The sequence below is a fragment of the Monodon monoceros genome, unplaced genomic scaffold, assembly GCF_005190385.1.
Source record: "Monodon monoceros isolate NGI ecotype Baffin Bay Population unplaced genomic scaffold, NGI_Narwhal_1 Super_Scaffold_7, whole genome shotgun sequence".
NCBI lineage: Eukaryota > Metazoa > Chordata > Mammalia > Artiodactyla > Monodontidae > Monodon > Monodon monoceros.
The window spans coordinates 64,553,087-64,572,475 of record NW_021703784.1 but is presented as its reverse complement, the minus strand read 5'-3'; the positions used below and the strand labels follow the sequence as shown (position 1 = coordinate 64,572,475).

At 43.7% G+C, this 19,389-nt stretch overlaps 1 protein-coding gene across 3 annotated transcripts in view; it reads right to left on the bottom strand.

Annotated features, from left to right (window-relative positions):
* The window catches only part of PARVA (parvin alpha), a 181,868-nt gene that overhangs the window by 32,425 nt on the left and 130,054 nt on the right, over positions 1-19,389 (bottom strand). For all 3 annotated transcript variants that reach the window (XM_029207887.1, XM_029207886.1, XM_029207885.1), the window contains 4 exons: positions 15,731-15,871; positions 8,066-8,181; positions 3,310-3,368; positions 1,669-1,688 (listed from right to left, as the gene is read on the bottom strand). In XM_029207887.1, coding sequence (XP_029063720.1) covers positions 1,669-1,688; positions 3,310-3,368; positions 8,066-8,181; positions 15,731-15,871 — 336 coding nt within the window. The remainder of the gene's footprint in view (positions 1-1,668; positions 1,689-3,309; positions 3,369-8,065; positions 8,182-15,730; positions 15,872-19,389) is intronic.

The window sequence follows — 19,389 nt, the reverse complement described above, 5'->3', positions numbered from 1 at the left end:
TAGGGCCCAGAGCTGATGCCAACCCAGGTCCCAGCCACGAGCCTCTACAGGCCACATGGTCAGCTCCAGGTGGGAATTCTTTGGGATATGAGACTGTGCTGGGAAACTGGGTTTGGGCAGAGATTTGGGGTTGATTCTTATCTTAGGGGCCTTTTTCTCTCTGTGTAGATGTAGGTGTGTGTGTATCCACCCTCGACATCAGCCCTCTTTGAGCTGGGGTTCAGGAGCTCTGGCGGGCAGTCTGACTTGGAACCGGTCATTTCTCTTTACTATTTGTATTCTTTGATATCATGACTTAGTCATGATTCTAAAGTGTTTCTGAAGCTTTTTGGAAGCAGAATGTCATCCAAATATCAAATCACTCCCTAATTTTCAAAACCAGCGTGCCCAAGACATACTTCCTGGCAGAGGGCAGATAAGCGGATTGGGAGCTACAGAGCCCCAGGACAGAAGGGGAGCTCCCCCTCTTGAGGGATCAGGTCACTTCAATCCTTTTAGCCTCACTTTCCTCTTCCATAAAATGCCCACTGGGTACTTCCCTGGCAGGCCAGTGGTTAACACCCTGCGCTTCCATTGCAGAGGGCACAGGTTCGATTCCTGGTCAGGGAACTAGCATCCCGCATGCCAAAACGCAGCCGAAAATAATAATAGAAAAAAGGCCCACTGAACATGAACCTCCCCTAGGTGGGTTATGAGGATGAAAGACAAGAAAGTACATTTTCTGTAAACTCTGAAGTATCTGCTGATCTGAGTTATTATTAGAATGATTGGAATATTTCAATATATTATCCACAGTAAATACAGAATCATAGAAAATAGCGAAGCCATTCTCCCTGCAGGGATTTTCCTTGCTATAGCCCCCCTGGTCCTCTGATCTGAAAGGTGAAATAGTGGAGGGATCTGTGACTGGGAATGAGAAATCTCCAAGAGGAACCGGGGCTGGGAGGGTTCGTGGTCCTGGGCTGCCTTTCCTACTCTTTTTTTTTTTTTTTTTTTGTGGTACGCGGGCCTCTCACTGCTGTGGCCTCTCCCGTTGCGGAGCACAGGCTCCGGACGTGCAGGCTCAGCGGCCATGGCTCACGGGCCCAGCCGCTCCGCAGCATGTGGGATCTTCCCAGACCGGGGCACGGACCCACGTCCCCTGCATCGGCAGGCGGACTCTCAACCACTGCGCCACCAGCCTCTCCTACTCTTGATGAGTAAATCTGAGATGGCCAGAATGGTGATTGTGATCTTGGACATTCACAGACCTTATAAACACACCCAAAGTTCTGGGAAACCAGAGAGGTAGGAGGTGTGATAAGGAAAAAGGCACCTTCTACAAGGGCTGGACAGAGTGGGGAGAGGGTACAGTCCCGAGCGCATACGTACACCTCTTGCTTTACTTCCACAATATGCTTAGAGCAAGACTTCCCTGCAAATGCCCAGGACCCATCCAGAAGCCCAGCAGGGTCAGTGGTCTTGTTACTTGCAAGAGGACTGCAGCTGTGGTTACTTTTCCTCTTCCCACCAGTGCGCTGACCCTCCCTACCGACTGGCCCTGTCACCAGGTTGGCACAGACACACATGCAGGAATCAAGCTGAGTGCCTGTTCTTCCCAGCTGCTACAGAATTAACTAGACCCCATTGGCAGTCAGCAGCGACAGAGGACACTCTTATGCAACTCACCATGCCTTCCAGAAAGAGCCCTGCGGGAAAAGGAGAAAGAAAGCAGTGTGACTTTTCTCTCCTCACCCTTGGTGGCAGATCCCCGAAAGCTTCCTTCCTTGGCATTTTATTCTGCACTAAGTCTCCAACTATGGGTGGTCTTTACCACATTACCACCTATTTTCCCCCTCTGCTTTATAGATTTACTGGTGTTTGCATAAAGCCTGGTATAAGCGATGCATAAAGGACTATTTCTTGCCTTAAATAAACTCACATTATTGCTTACAGTTGAGAAAGAATATTGGACTCAGAGATTCAGGATTCCCAACCATGTTTTAGGAGCAGAGCTCAGGTACCATCTCAATGTGGCATTTCACTGCCCAAGTTGCTGAGGGCATCGGCTTGGGGAGGTCAGGTTGGGCTCTCTCCTGTCCATCCTGTGATACCCACCCAAGCTGCACCTGCCATTGACCTAGAATAGGTTTTCTCAAAGAGGGCAGGAACTGGAACCATACTCATACAGTGAAGCAGCAAAGTATTAGGAGCACGAGCATTAGGGTCAGACTACTTAGTTTTAAATCTTACAAAGCCATTTGCTTGCTGTGTGACTTTGGGCAAGCTACCGAACCTCTCTGGGTTTCAGGTCACTTATCCTTAAAATGAGGATAAAATGGTAAACAACTCAATCAGATGTTGTGAGCATTAAATGATTTAATATATAGAAAGATTTTAGCATAATTTCTACTATATACTAAATGCTCAATACATTTTTTTCTCAATACGTTTTTGGTTCTTATTATGTTGGTTTATTCCAACTATACATCTGTCACCTATTAAACAATGACTTGTGGGTAGTGTACTGGGAAGAATGATGAACGTGGAGTTCAAGCCAGGTAGACCAAGGACAGTTTCCTCCTCCACCTTTGGGGTGTGGGGTTTTAGAAGGTGTAATCATTGCTTCATGTGCCCCTGCTCTTTCCACTTGCTCTTCTTGTTCAAAGGAATATAGAGGAGAGTTAGGGGAGCAGGAGATGATACGAACATATTTTGCCCGGTTTTGCGTGCGGCCAGGGCTCAAGCCTGCCCAGGGATCTCAGACCCACGCACACCGACCGTCCTGCTCTTTCTGCTTGAGAACAAAACTTCTCTTTCCCATGACAAAACTCTTACATGTTCTGATATTCCAATTTCTTAATGTAAATGAAAAAAAAAAACAAACAAAAAAGAAACCCCAAACAATCCACCACCCTAAGGTAGAGAGGGGCTTTCTGGGTCATGGCATGTGACCATACAAATCAGATTCAGAAAAGGAAGAAAAACGTCCTTTTGAAGGTTAACAATTTAAATTCAACCCCATGTTTATGGCATGATGATTTCATGCTGGTTGGCTTTTTCGGGCACACTCTTTCCTGGAGTGCCACAAAATTAGAATTTTTCAATCACGGTTAATTCCCTCTCCCCACTTCCCCACCCAAGTTTGTACCTTAAGCATTGAGAGGCATGTTTTGAATGCACGGAAAAGGCTACACTATAATCACTGGCTGAAGTCTAGCCCCTCTCGCAATCCCAATAAATGAAAACTAAATGTCAGCAAATGGATGAATTTCGGAGAAACATCTGTGCTCCATTACAGAATCGCTGGCAACGGTGCCGTTGACATACTCTGTGTTACCAGTTATTTCCTCCTGGATTTGCCGAGACTGGAGGATTCCTTCTCGTTTCTGGAAACGGGGGTGGGAAGAAGAGAGAGAAATATGCATTAGAAAAATACAAAAGACTGATTAGCATTCCTGATACTTAGAAAGTTACTGGCGTTTAAGAAATGAATCCAGAGACGAGATACTGCTAGAGGTGAAATGAGGCTCCTGATTTCCTGGGACTGGACTGTACCATTCATACTTAAGTGCAATTAGTGTTTATTCCAAACAAGTCGGCTGTTTCTTGGATGGTGAATCTTTTCTTTCTTTATTGGAAGACATTCTGCTGGAAGCACACTGTTTGCCTCCTGGAGAAATCCACAGTAAACCAAATGGAAATGAGGGCCAGGGTGTGTCTGCCCTCCAGCTGGGGCCACGGAGGGAAGCGGAGAAACACATTTAACTGGGGCGGCTGGGGTGGAAGAACTGAGGTCAACTTGGAGAATTCAGAGGGAGAGTTTTCAAAAAACGTTTAACTAGAGGAGCTTTTAAGTAAGTAGTACAGTCCTTGGGTGACTAGCTTACTCTCTGAGAAAAGCGTAGGCACTTTGGAGGTCCATCCACCCACCCATCCGCCCACCCAAACTGCCATCCATCCACCCACCCACCCATCCATCCATCCACCCACCCATCTGCCCATCCATCCACCCATGCATCCATCCATCATCTGTCTACCCCTTCCCATCAATTCATTCTCTTTCTTCTCTGTTTCATTAATCAGTGCCTTCTCTGTACAAGCCACTGTGTTGGACTTAGCAAACACTGTGGAACATGTGACATAGTTTTGGACCTTAAGGAACTTGGAGTAAAATGGCGTAGAAGAACAGGTATGCAAGAACAGTTTTCCCCAGACAGTCCTCCTGGTCCCAGCTCAATTATTAGAGTAGGATCCCCTTTCCCTCTCAAACGTGTCATGGATAATTAATTACATGGTGGCCCCTTGCAGAGAGGAAGTGCTGAGTGCAGGACAGGAACAAGTACTTTCGGCTGAGAGGGTCAGGGACACCTTCCAGGGGGAGGGGTTCTTGAGCTGGAACTTAACGGACAGCTAGGATTTGGCTGGACACAGAGGAGAGACCTCTTCAGTGGGAGGAATGGCCGGAGCAAAAAGGCAGAATAGGAGAGCACAGGCGTGTTCAGGAGGCCGTTTGGAGGGACAGTGGCTGCCCTTGGTCAGTTGAGTGCTGGTTTGGAGTTTAAACCTCACTGTGTGGGCGTGGGAACCGATGAAGGAGTGCTGGCGTTCAGGAAGACCTTCTGATGGGGGTGAGGAGGGAGATGCATTTATCACGTTCCTACACAATCAGTTACCAGACGCTTGGAAGGCAGTCTGGGCAGGGCAAGAGGCTGTCAGAGCAAATCCATCTTCCACAAAGACTGAGATGTGTCAAGAGGGATCCTCCAAGCATTAGTGTTTCAGCTGAAATCTGCCTTCTCGACCCTCCTGCCCGAACTTCCACAACCTTTTCTTCACATTCCCAATAGCCACAGAAACTAGCGTCCTTGCAAAATACTTTTACAGAAGGAAAGGTAGAGCTGGATAAAGGCCATGAGTGTATCTGGATTAGATTAAGAAGAATGAACTATCAAAGCAAAAAAGGAAGAAAAACATTAAAATACCATTGAAAAAAGATCTAGTGTGGATAAACCAGGACGTTTTCCAAATTCAGCTTCAACATATGTAAAATTTTCACACAGGGCTAATGGAATCTGTGTCCTTGTCTTGCGAGGCTGTTCACAGACATCAAACCTCATCTTCAACTACATGCAGAATTAAATGCTGGTACACAGAATGGAAAAGAAATCTGGGTTCAATGACACCTCACACAGCGTCCTGATTCATTTCGATCCACTGTTCCCTAAAGAACTCTCTCTGTAGTTCAGTCAGTGTCTTACAGCCAATTCTGAGTCTTGCTTCTGTGCCTGTTTAACTTGATAACGCAAAACACCCCATAAACCCTGACATACCTTGATGCCATTTTATGTAATGCCTCCTCCTTTCTCCCTCACGCTAACAAAACTGCCTGCAGTGGAAATTAAACCAGCAACAGCCTTCTGATGGCCTATAATTGAGCTCAAAATAAGGCATGAGACATGGGCTTCCAGTGACCACTGTTTCCCCCCCAACCCTCGCAAATCCTGAATCATAGTTTTAAAAAATATAATGAAATGGATTCACACTTTATTGATTGTTAATAAATGACACAATAGAGATGGCCTGGATTCACTAGGAAGATGCATGTACCAGGATGCTCTGGGCTGGCCACATATTCATAAAATGCTTAGCACCATGCCTGACATGGTTGACAGCCCAATAAATGAAGCCAATTAGTCTCTTTCAGTCAGCTGCACTTAGTGTTGGAACCACACGCGTTTGCATTGACGAGGCTTCTGATAGCCCTCTCTGCTGCTTATGTATAGTCCTGTCTCCGGGCAGGCAGGGCCAAGGTGTCATCTTCCTATTATACCCCCTTGACGTTTAGCAAGTTAAGTACCCAGAAGGTGCTGGAAGAAATACTTTTTCATTAGGGCATTGGCTGAGCAGCACCCCCATGTCCTCCTCCCCTCCCCCATTCACTTCTGATCCCTGAAAGCTCAGCCCTTCTGTCCTGGAAGCTGGCCTGGCCTCGCCTCTCCTCTCAGGCAAAGCCTACCTGCCCTCTGGGCTCTTCCTCACCAAGGGGTGGCAGAGTTGCCAGACAGAACCCTGGATAACCTTGGATAGCCAGGGAGCTGCTCATAAGGGACATTCTCCCTTGTAGCAAGTTTATTTGGAAAAGAACAGAAGCCAACAAAATGACGACCTTTTGCTCACGGGTGTAAAGTTGGAAAATAAAATTGAATTTGAGTATCTAATGGGGTTAGGAGCAGAATGAGATAGTCACAGGGAGAGAGCATCCCCTCATTGTGGAAATCACACAGCCATGTGTGAATGGAAATTCCATCCAACAATCTGGAAAAAATGACTTGTGCTTCTCTGGGCAGGTGAAAATCGGCAGTGCCCTCAACACAGGCACGGCCTGTCAGGGTCTCTCTCAAATACACACATGTACACATGCACAGATACTTGCTTCTTCTCAATAACTGTGCATTGTTTGTTTAACCAAAAAACGATTCTCGGGCTTCCCTGGTGGCGCAGTGGTTAAGATTCCGCCTGCCAATGCAGGGGACATGGGTTTGAGCCCTGGTCCTGGAAGATCCCACATGCCACGGAGCAACTAGGCCTGTGCACCACAACTACTGAGCCTGCGCTCTAGAGCCCGTGCTCTGCAGAAAGAGAAGCCACTGCAATGAGAAGCCCATGCACTGCAATGAAGAATAGCCCCTGCTTGCCGCAACTAGAGAAAGCCCACGGGCAGCAATGAGGATCCAGTGCAGCCATAAATAAATAAATAAATAAATAAATAAATAAGGCAGCCCAAACAATTGACAACTCTACCAACATTTAAAATCCACAGGCCTATGACCCCATGATCCCACTTCTGGGGCTCCATACTGTAGACACTGGAGCACGAGGCTGCATTATTTAAAAAAAAAAAAAAAAGATTCTCGCTGTCTGGCAGGACACACACACACACAGGGATACAGCCTCCCAATCCTACTACACAGATCTGCACTGCTGGTGGGAATGTGAGTTGGTGCAGCCACTATGGAGAACAGTATGGAGGTTCCTCAAAAAACTGCAAATAGACCTACCATAGAACCCAGCAATCCCACTCCTGGGCATATACCCTGAGTAAACCAAAATTCAAAAAGAGTCACATACCACAATGTTCATTGCAGCTCTATTTACAATAGCCAGGAGATGGAAACAACCTAAGTGTCCATCATCGGATGAATGGATAAAGAAGATGTGGCACATATATACAATGGAATATTACTCAGCCATAAAAAGAAACGAAATTGAGCTATTTGTAATGAGGTGGATGGACCCAGAGTCTGTCATACAGAGTGAAGTAAGTCAGAAAGAGAAAGACAAATACCATATGCTAACACATATATATGGAATTTAAGGGAAAAAAAATGTCATGAAGAACCTAGGGGTAAGACGGGAATAAAGACACAGACCTACTGGAGAATGGACTTGAGGATATGGGGAGGGGGAAGGGTGAGCTGTGACAAAGCGAGAGAGAGGCATGGACATATATACACTACCAAACGTAAGGTAGATAGCTAGTGGGAAGCAGCCGCATAGCACAGGGATATCAGCTTGGTGCTCTGTGACCGCCTGGTGGGGTGGGATACAGAGGGTGGGAGGGAGGGAGATGCAAGAGGGAAGAGATATGGGAACATATGTATATGTATAACTGATTCACTTTGTTATAAAGCAGAAACTAACACACCGTTGTAAAGCAATTATACCCCAATAAAGATGTTAAAAAAAAAAAAAAAGACCTCACAAATACATACAACACACTCTCAGATATACATTACACAGGCACTCTCCCGAGGAAAGCACGTAAACCCCAGGCACACATCCCACACAAGCCTGTCCCAGACAGAAGCACATGCTCTTCCACCCTTTGCACACATATCAGGGATAAGCCCACATGCATCAGAAAGCTCACTCACATGCCTCCCAGCATATGGCACACCCAGACACACTCAGCATTCATTCAGCGTTCCTTCTAGCAAGCTACCCAGTGTGCCTTGGCTCTCACAGGAGCTTAGCCCCTGCACCCCTTTAAGGGTGCAGATGTTTTTAGTGGTTTCTAACTTACCTGGACCACAACCACTTGGATGGAAACATGATCTGGGAGTCGGATTGGTGCCCGGAAATACTGGGACAGAGCAACCAGCAGATGCAAGATGGCTACCAGGCTTTTGGCGTGAACAGCTGAAATAAAAGATGATTTATAAATTAGAGAATCTTCTTCTAGGTTCTCGGCAGATATACGCAGATCTCCAGAGTGTAGCAGTACCACACCCAATGCCCCTTTCATCCCACCCCTATGGGTCAGGGGACACGCTTGGTCATCACGGGCCTCACCCTGGGACCCCTCGGTTCTCAGCCAGGTCCCGTGGATCTGCTTCTTAGATCATGTTATTGCTGGACGGCAAAGTTGTGCTTCTCCGCTCTAATCCAAGGTTCCCATCGGGACCCTGACAACAGCTGAATTCTGAGTTCTGGTCAGCCCTCTGCCACCCCCATGTTCTTGTTCACTCTGTGCTGATAACCATGTCTGCTGAACCCCCTCTCCCTTCCCATCTGACTGTGAACTCTGTAGGTTATCACCACTACCCTTGTCCCAAGGCTTTACACAAAGCAGGCCCTCAATCAATGGACACTGAGTCAGGACACTGGATCCCTTCCTTTGTTCAGGGCTTTAAGACACCTGGAGGAAGGCATGAGAGACATCTAAAGGACTGTTGCTCTCTTGAATGCCATATATAGTCAGTGCAGGCAATGCCCTCTGGGCAATAGCTGGGAGGGGATGTTCATGACCTAGGTGGCTTCTATAGCTGAGCTGTGTGCCAGATCATTTAGGTCATTTATGCTGGAGAAGGCTGGGCAACTACTGAGTTGTAGTTTTCTCAGTAGATGAGAGGAGAAAAAGACTGTGATGTAACAGGCACACACAGTGTTGGCCAACTGGAGCTTGAGTTCTGACTTGACAACTCTACCATTTATTTACTGAGTATATGACCTTAGGAAGGCCACCTAAGGTCCCTGAGCCTCAGTCTGTTCAACCTCACACATGGGGATAACAGTACCTATGCAGAAATATGGGTAGTAAGAATTTCCAGACATAATGTTGGCAAAGCTCCTAGTACATAGCAGTGCCTAGGAATGATTGATATTTTCTATTATCACTTATGAGAAAATACCTGGCATCTAGGCAATTAATGTCAACTTTCTCCCCTTTCTTTCATAAAAGGGAAGAGTCCCCAGATACTTTACCTGCCTTCACAGTCCTACCAGCGTTATGGCTCTCATTACAGGGGGCATTTAAGGAAAGAGCAAAAAATTGTCCATTTTGTGTAGTTAGCATGAACTGGGCCCATTATTAGGGTGTCATTCTGTCTGCCCTGGGATCAATGAATCCACTCTAACAGAAGCTTTGAGAAATCACCAAGAAAAGGAACTGATCCAGACAATCCTTGGGGACTCACTAGAGTTTCCTGTTATCACTGCTGCTTCAAAGAAGGTTTTCCACTGACTATGAACAGCAGCTCAATGCCACCATCAAATAGCAGATGAGCTGCTCCTAACTCGTAGCCTTACAGAAGAAGTGTTTACTTCTGGGATTTTGGGCTTTGCCAACTAAGCATCACCCACAGTTATAGCCTCAAAAAAGGCACCTGGCACGGACTGACCCACTGACATGATGGACAGAGGCAAAAACCGGGTTTGCTCTTCTGGTCAGAACTGCCACTGCATCAGTCCCATCACTGAGGGTTGTAAGGATATTTGCTACCTCTCCCCTTTAATGACAAAACATAATGCTGGAAAAGCAGTGGTCAGAAAGGTTGTTCTCACACACTGGGGACACTGTATGTTACCTTGACTGTCTTCGTAAGCAAAGTAGGGCTATGTTGTAGGCACCATACAGATGTTAGACTCTTTCAATGAGTGCTCTGTCCTCCTGGGTATTTTTTCAAGAGAAATAATTACACAGTTTCTTTCTCTATCTCTCTCTCACAGACATACATGCTATGTATAAAAAGTTGTTAATTAATAAATGCTGGAGAGGGTGTAGAGAAAAGGGAACCCTCCTACACCGTTGGTGGGAATGTAAATTGGTGCTGTCACTATGGAGAACAGTATGGGGGTTCCTCAAAAACCTAAATATGGACTGCACATATGATCCTGCAATCCCATTCCTGGGCATATATCTGGATAAAACTATAATTTGAAAAGATACATGCACCCCTATATTCATAGCAGCACTATTTACAATAGTCAAGACATAGAAACAACCTAAATGCGTATCAATAGATGAATGGATAAAGAAGATATAGTGTGTGTGTGTGTGTACATACACACACACACACACACACACAAAATGGAATACTACTCATCCATAAAAAAGAATGAAATAATGCCATTTGCAGCAACATGGCTGGACCTAGAGATTGTCATACTAAGTGAAGTCAGAAAGAGAAAGATGAATACCATACGATATTACTTATATGTGGTATCTAAAATATGACACAAATGAACTTATCTACGAAACAGAAACAGACTCACAGGCTTAGAGAACAGACTTGTGGTTGCCAAGGGGGAGGGTGGGTGGGGGAGGGATGGATTGGGAGTTTTGGATTAGCATATGCAAATTATTATATATAGAATGGATAAACAACAAAGTCCTACTGTATAGCACAGGGAACTATATTTGATATCCTGTAATAAACCATAATGGAAAAGAAAAAGATGTTAATTATTGTGTAATATATTATCTTTAAAAAAAATCTGAAACACATATATCCAAATGAAAGACGATGGTTTTCAAATTTTTAAAAATTAAGCAGAGAAATCCTTTGTTCTAAAAACCATTAGGCAAACCTGATAAAAAACAGTGCAACTGCTCTGGTCCCTTTGTCCTAACTACAGCCCGCCCACAGCTGCTTCTCTTCTCCTCAATGATGCCTGAGTTTTTCCTTGCAAATCCCTAGGTTGGGCCAAGCATGGTTTAATAGTCACTGCTTTAATAAATTATGGTGCATTCACATAATGAAATAGTTTGCATGCACTGAAAATCATTAAGACGATGTAGCTATAAATATTAATAATATAATGTCAAAGAGAACTAGAAATAATGTAAATATATACTTTCATGGATTTATGCATATATAAATACACATATTTGTATATATATACATATATACATATAAATATACATGCACATACATACACAAATATGCACGCACGCGCACACACACACACACACACACACAAACGTACTTGTGGCCAAGACTTGGAAAGTTAAAAAAAAATAGTTATGCTATAGTTGAAAGATTTTTTTCCTGTTTCAAATGTTTCTTTCGAATAAAGACATGTTATCTTTTCAATTAAGAAAACTTCTAACTACCTTTGCATGTCTGGGCACTCTCATCATTGCCGTCTCTCAGAACATCTCCTGGGAGTCTTCTCCCTGAGGCCAGGCAGAACCCAGGGCCACTGTGCTCCTGCACTCCAGTCAGGATGAAAACATGCAGAATGACAGCAGGGTTGAGAAGCCAAGACTCTGCTGTATAAACTGGGCCCTGCAGCCACTGTGCCAAGAGGGTCACTCCAGTGCTGGGAGACCATTTCAAAGGAGCTGTTGAGTTAGAAGCAGTCCTCCAAACTTGAATTGTGGTGGAAACAGAAACTGGTACAATTTGGGGGGAGGAAATTTGACAATATGTGATAGGACCTTAATATGTACATATTCTTTGGCCCTAAACTACCACTCCTAGGTATTCATCCTTAAGAAGTAATTATGTCTATGAGCAGAAAGAACTCATCAGGCTGTATTGATATTAGTGAAAAAATGGGAAAAAATCTTAAAATCTTTCATTAGTTAAGCAAATTATAATATACCCAATCTATGTCATAGAATATTAAAAGTGACATATAGAAGGATGATCTGTAAAGCTATACATCTAAATAATATATACAGGTTGATACCATCTTCGTAAAAATAAAATATATTTTATATATAAGTATATACACATATTTTATTCATTTACTGATATATTTATTTCTTACACTTACACACACACACACACACACACACACACACATACACACACGACCTGAAGGAACACACCATAAGGCTGACAATGCCTGTATCTGATAGGCAGCTCATGAGGGCAGTATGTGTGGGCTTAGTACACAGGCTCTGCAGCCAGACTCTCTGGGTCTCATTCCTGGCTCCACCACTCCCCACTTCCCCCAACCCCGTGTGACCTTGGACAATGACACTTCTTTAGCAAATAGTATTGTGCTTAATATTGCCAGTCATTTTTCCAGGTTTTAGGGATACAGCAGTAAAGAGACAAAAATCCTTGCCCTCAGGAAGCTTACACTCACTGTTTCTTAACCTCTCTATGCCTTGACTTTCCCATCTGTAAAATGGGGACAGTAAAGTTCTTACCTCAGATGGTTGAATGAAGATTGCAAGATTCAAAATATGTAAAATGTTTAGATTAGTACAAGGCATACAAGCATCATAAATTCGTTAGATGTTATTTAAATCTCTTTTAATTGACCTGTATTTTCTAAGTTTTCAATAATGAAAATTATTGTTGCTAATAAAACAAAAAATAGAAAAGGAAGAACTCCCTAAAACCCTGGATCAAGGACCTTGGGAACTCAGCAGCTGTCTCTGCCACCCTTTTCCTGAGCGAAAAGATGATACGATGTCCCCAGAAATAGCCAGGGAAGATAACCGAGAGAGGAGGTGTCGGAGCCTGCCCTGGAGTTGCGCCTCCTGCATTCCTTATCACAGAAACCACTGCTGCCTGAAGCCCTGAGACATCGCGGGGAGCTGGCCACTGAGATAATTATTCCCTCTGACCTAGTAATTCCTCTCAGTTCTAAAAATCTATCTGACGAGTAATTCAAGAGAAGCAAAAAGAGTCACAACATAACATTTAACTCGGCCCTGTCTGATATTAGCAATAAGCTGAAAAACATCCTAAAAGGATCAATGTCAGCACAGGGTTTAAGTTAACTATGGAATATCTACCCCAGGAAATAGAGCAGCTATCAAAAATTATAACTACAGGGCTTCCCTGGTGGTGCAGTGGTTGAGAGTCTGCCTGCCGATGCAGGGGACACGGGTTCATGCCCCAGTCCGGGAAAATCCCACGCGGAGCGGCTGGGCCCGTGAGCCATGGCCACTGAGCCTGCGCGTCCGGAGCCTGTGCTCCGCAACGGGAGAGGCCACAACAGTGAGAGGCCCGCGTACCGCAAAAAAAAAAAAAAGAAAGAAAAAAAATATATATATAACTACAAAGACTACATGTGAATATAGAAGATGTGTATGATGTAACCTTAAGACAAAGTGAGTTTGTATATACCTTCATCAAGTAAAAATATGAAAAAATATGCATTGATGTGGACGGTAATGCCAAAAAACGAAAACAGCCAGATGAGAGTGGTAATACAGGTGATTATTTTACTCCTACACATTTCCCCAGAAGAAATGAAAGTGAATGCAAACCCAAAACAAATCATCCAAAGCCACTGAAGACAATGGTTCTGAAGTGGCTTTAAAAAACTCCATTCTTAAGGCAGGCAAAATGGTTTGGGGGTGGGGAAGATGGGATGAAGAATGTTTCAGATCAAGGAAATATCTTCCAGAAATGGTTCTAGAAAGGTGGGAATATTGTGGCCCATTTAAATGAGGCCAGTGTATGGATGACGAAGAGAGGCTGAGAAAGTATGAAGTATATGTGTGGCTGGAGAGGTAAGTGGGAGACCAATCAGATGTTATGGGTTGATATGTGACCCCCAGCCTCAAATTCATATGTTGAAGTCCTAACTTCCAGTCCCTCTGAATGTGACCTTATTTGTAAAATCACTGCAGACGTGATTAGTTAAGATGAGGTCATATTGGAGTAGGGTGAGCCCCTAATCCAATATGACAAGTGTCTTATAAAAAAGGGAAAATTTGGACACAGAGACATGCATAGAAGGAAGATGATGTGAAGAAATACAGCAAGAAATTAGCCCTCTGAGACCTAAGGAGAGAGGCCTGTAACAGATCCTTCCCTTGCAGCCCTCAGAAGGAACCAACCCACCAACACCTTCATCTCAGACTTGTGGCTTCCAGGACTCTGAGCAAATAAATTTCTGTTGTCTAAAAACAAAGAAAACAAAACAATTCCGTTCTTCCTATTTTCCAAATTGGGTTCCATGATAAATGAAAAGGTGTTTTGAAACAACAAGGTCTTACTGTATAGCACAGGGAACTATATTCAATATCCTCTGATAAACCATAATGGAAAAGAATTTTTAAAAGAATGTGTATATATGTATAACTGAGTCACTTTGCTGTACAGCAGAAATTAACACAACATTAGATGGTAAATCAACTATACTTCAATTAAAAAAAAGAAAGATAAAAGGGGTTTTGTTTTGGAGTGGTATATAGAGGTGGTCCATACTCAAGGGAGTGGGAAACAGGATCAAACAAAATTAAGCAGAGGTCACCATCAGAGGACTTTAATGCTTATTACTATTATAGACTTCCAGAATGCAGATACATTTCCCCAACTAGTGATCAGCCCCTTTTTCCCTCCCCCGCTGAACACTATTAGCATTCCTGGGACACGGGGCAGCATCTAGGGCCCAGAGCCGTGGCCTTCCCTCCTCCTGCCCTCAGGTGTCTCTTCTGCTCCACAGAGGATGCCCTGTTCCCAGCGTGCTGCTAGAGGCAGCTTTTCACGCTGTGCAAGCAAAGGTGTCATTGTGCTGAAGGAGGTGCTTGGCGTCTCGCCTCCAACGGCAGGTGTTAGGAACCTGCTGAAGAGATTGCCATTGGCAGCTGCTGGGTTTCTAACTTGGAAAGCTGAAGATTCCCTTTTCTTTCCCAAGTCTGAAAGGTGTTTTTTTTTGGTGGTGGTGGTGGGGGAAGATGTCCATTTTAAGCTGTATACATCGGATGCAATAAGATATAATACTCAACCCCTTAATGCTTAAAGGCAGGAAACACAATCTCAGTCATTTCATTAATCTAAATTCATACTTTTATCTATTACAAGGAACAAAACAACTTTGGGCTCCCGATGGGAAACAAGTTGTTGCTACTGGATTCACCCAAATCTGCTGATTCCATGTTGACTCTGATATGGACTCAATTAAGTCCATATTAGCCAGGCCCTTGAGGCAGCAAAAGAATGAACGGTTTATACTTTCTGAGATCCTTGAGCTATACTAGCACAAAAACCTGAATTTTAAAATCCTATTCCATTGCCTATGCTCTTAGCCATATCTTTGCTCCCTCTGGGCAGTAAGGGGGTGAGAGGAAGGGTGTGGGCACTGGAACAGACCCAAGTCCTTGCTCCCCGCTTCTCAGCTGCCTGAACTGGGCACCTCCACTTCCCAGAGCTTCAACAAGCTGGAGACAGGAGCTTTTTCAAAAGGTTGTGCTGAGACTCAGAAGTAGCTCAATGAATAGGAGCTTCCTTCTCCACCAATCTCACATGAGGTTCCTACAGAGAGCCTTTTACAGAAAAGGCTCACTAGATTTTGACATTTTGCTGTTTTTCTCAGCTTTCCTTAGATGTGGATGATGAGCTTCCTTTCTAAGGAAAGGCATATCTCGCTCAGAGATAAATGAGTTTGCACCCATCCGGGGCCTCCCAGCTTATTGATGCAGCTTCCTGGGGAAACTCCACGGTAGGAACCACAGGTGTCAGGTAACAGTCCCATCTTCCTTTGCAAAACTCACTGTCTACATTCCACTTGATGCTCCTGGGAGGAAGTTTCAGGGTTTCATTGATCTTCTCCAGGACAGTCTGCAGCTTTTGCTTCTGGGCAATCTCTGACTGGGTGACCTCAGCGACGTTCAGCTTCTCACTCTCAAGTTTCTCTAGGGTGACAAGGGAAAAGAGAACAGCTGTTACCTTTGCCACAGACAGACCTAACCCACGCACTCACACATTCACTCACTCACTCACCATACTGAGCACCTAGTAGGTGAGGGACGCTGCTCTCCCCTCCTCGTCTGGTGGTGGCACTGGTGGTGCCAGTATGTATTGTGAAAACCTTGTGATTGTGTCTTGAAGCCCCAAATTATAAGATCCCAGGATCATAGAAGGAGGGCATTTAACCCAGCTTGTCATATTTGAGCTCTTTTTCCTCATTCTGAGGTTTTCCCTCTTCTTTTCACCTCTGTCTTCTTCTCCAAAGACATTCCTGTACCCTGACTGGAAAGCCTTCATGCTTGCCTGGGCAGCGGCCAAGTCCTTATCCAAGGTGTTTTGAACACTCCTGTAGTACAATATGCGTCCTGTTGAATCATATTTATGTCTTAAGAACGTTCTTTCCTTTTAAACCCACCTGGAAGGTAACTAATTTGATGTGTCCTACTTCACTAATTCTAATGTACACACTTTTCACATTTTAACATCCCTGAAATCAGGCTGTGTCTTAAAATTGATGGCATCTTACAACTACCAACAGCCAGGTGGAAGGTATAAGAGTTATCACTGCTTCCATGTGTGTGAACTTGGTCATAGCTCTTCATAGTGTGGTCACTTCCATGTCTCAAAAAGCCTACAAGATGCTGTACAGCAGAAATTAACACAACATTGTAAATCAACTATACTTCAATAAAATAAATTAAAAAAGAACCTACAAGAGCAATTTCAAAAAGTAGAACATAAATATTCTAAGCAATAAGAAAGCATTGGGTAATAGTTTAATTGAAGTACTTTTTTCTCTTTGAGTGGTACTTATACTGGTATGTTTTAAAATCAATGGTTCTGGATTGGTTCAAGATGGCAGAGAAGAAGGACGTGCACTCACTCCTTCTTGAGAGAGCACTGCAATCATAACTAACTGCTGAACAATCATTGACAGGAAGATACTGGACCTCACCAAAAAAATACCCCACATTCAAAGACAAAGGAGAAGCCACAATGAGATGGTAGGAGGGGTGCAATCACAATAAAATCAAATCTCATAACCTCTGGGTGGGTGACTCACAAACTGAAGAACAATTATACCACAGAAGTCCACCCACTGCAGTGAAGGTTCTGAGCCCCACGTCAGGCTTCCCAACCTGGGGGTCCGGCAACGGGAAGAGGCATTCCCAGAGAATCAGACTTTGAAGACTAGTGGGATTTGACTTTAGGACTTCAACAAGACTGGGGGAAACAGAGACTCCACTCTTGGAGGGCACACACAAAGTAGTGTGTGCATCAGGACCCAGGGGAAGGAGCAGTGACCCCATAGGAGACTGAACCAGATCTACCTGCTAGTGTTGGAGGGTCTCCTGCAGAGGTGGGGGGGTGGCTGTGGCTCACCATGGGGACAAGGACACTGGCAGCAGAAGTTCTGGGAAGTACTCCTTGGCGTTAGCCCCACCGAAGAGCCTATAGGCTCCAGTGCTGGGTTGCCTCAGGCCAAACAACCAACAGGGAGGGGACTCAGCCCCACCCATCAGCAGAAAAGCAGATTAAAGTTTTACTGAGCTCTGCCCACCAGAGGAACACCCAGCTCTACCCACCACCAGTCCCTTCCATCAGGAAGCTTGCACAAGCCTCTTAGATAGCCTCATGAGAAGAGGGCGCACAGCAGAAGCAAGAAGAACTACAATCCTGCAGCCTGTGGAACAAAATCCACACTCACAGAAAGACAGACAAAATGAAAAGGCAGAGGACTATGTACCAGATGAAGGACAAGATAAAACCCCATAAAAACAACTAAATGAAGAGGCGATAGGCAACCTTTCAAAAAAAGAATTCAGAATAATGATAGTGAAGATGATCCAGGACCTTGGAAAAAGAATGGAGGCAAAGATCGAGAAGATGCAAAAAATGTACAACAAAGACCTGGAAGAATTAAAGAACAAACACCTAGAAAAATTAAAGAACAAACAAACAGAGATGAACCATACAATAACTGAAATGAAAAATACACTAGAAGGAATCAATAGCAGAATAACTGAGGCAGAAGAATGGACAAGTGACGTGGAAGACAGAATGGTGGAATTCAATGCCATGGAAAAGGATAAAGAAAAAGAGTGAAAAGGAATAAGGACAGTCTAAGAGACCTCTGGGACAACATTAAATGCACCAACATTCACATTATAGGGGTGTCAGAAGGAGAAGAGAGAGAGAAAGGACCCAAGAAAATATTTGAAGAGATTATAGTCGAAAATTTCCCTAACATGGGAAAGGAAATAGCCACTCAAGTCCGGGAAGCGCAGAGAACCAGGCAGGATAAACCCAAGGAGAAACAAGCTGAGACACATAGTAATCAAATTGGCAAAAATTAAAGACAAGTTATTAAAAGCAACAAGGGAAAAATGACAAATAACATAGAAGGGAACTCCCATAAGGTTCACAGCTGATTTCTCAGCAGAAACTCTACAAGCCAGAATGGAGAGCCACGATATATTTAAAGTGATGAAAGGGAAGAACCTACAGCCAAGATTACTCTCCCCGGCAAGGATCTAATTCAGATTCAAAACAGAAATCAAAAGCTTTACAGACAAGCAAAAGCTAAAAGAATTCTGCACCACCAAACCAGATCTAAAACAAATGCTAAAAGAACTTCTCTAAGTGGGAAACACAAGAGAAGAAAAAAACCTACAAAAACCCAAAACAATTAAGAAAATGTTAATAGGAACATACATATTGATAATTACATTAAATGTGAATGGATTAAATGTTCCAACCAAAAGACACAGGCTTGCTGAATGGATACAAAAACAGGACCCGTATATATGCTGTCTACAAGAGATCCACTTCAGACCTAGGGACACACATAGGCTGAAAGTGAGGGGATGGAAAAAGATATTCCATGCAAATGGAAATCAAAAGAAAGCTGAAGTAGCAATACTCATATCAGATAAAATAGACTTTAAAATAAGGAATGTTACAAGAGACAAGGAAGGACACTACATAATGATCAAGGGATCAATCCAAGAAGAAGATAAAACAATTATAAATATATATGCACCCAACAACGGAGCACCTCAATACATAAGGCAAATGCTAACAGCCATAAAAGAAGAAATTGATAGTACCACAATAATAGTGGGGGACTTTAACACTTCACTTACACCAATGGACAGATCACCCAGACAGAAAATTAATAATGAAACACAAGCTTTAAATGACACAATAGACCAGATAGATTTAATTGATATTTATAGGACATTCCATCTGAAAACAACAGATTACACTTTCTTCTCAAGTGCACATGAAACATTCTCAAGGATAGGTCACATCTTGGGTCACAAGTCAAGCCTCAGTAAATTTAAGAAAACTGAAATCATATGAAGCATCTTTTCCGACCACAACACTATGAGATTAGAAATAAATTACAGTGAAAAAAACATAAAAAGACACAAACACATGGAGGCTAAACAATATGTTA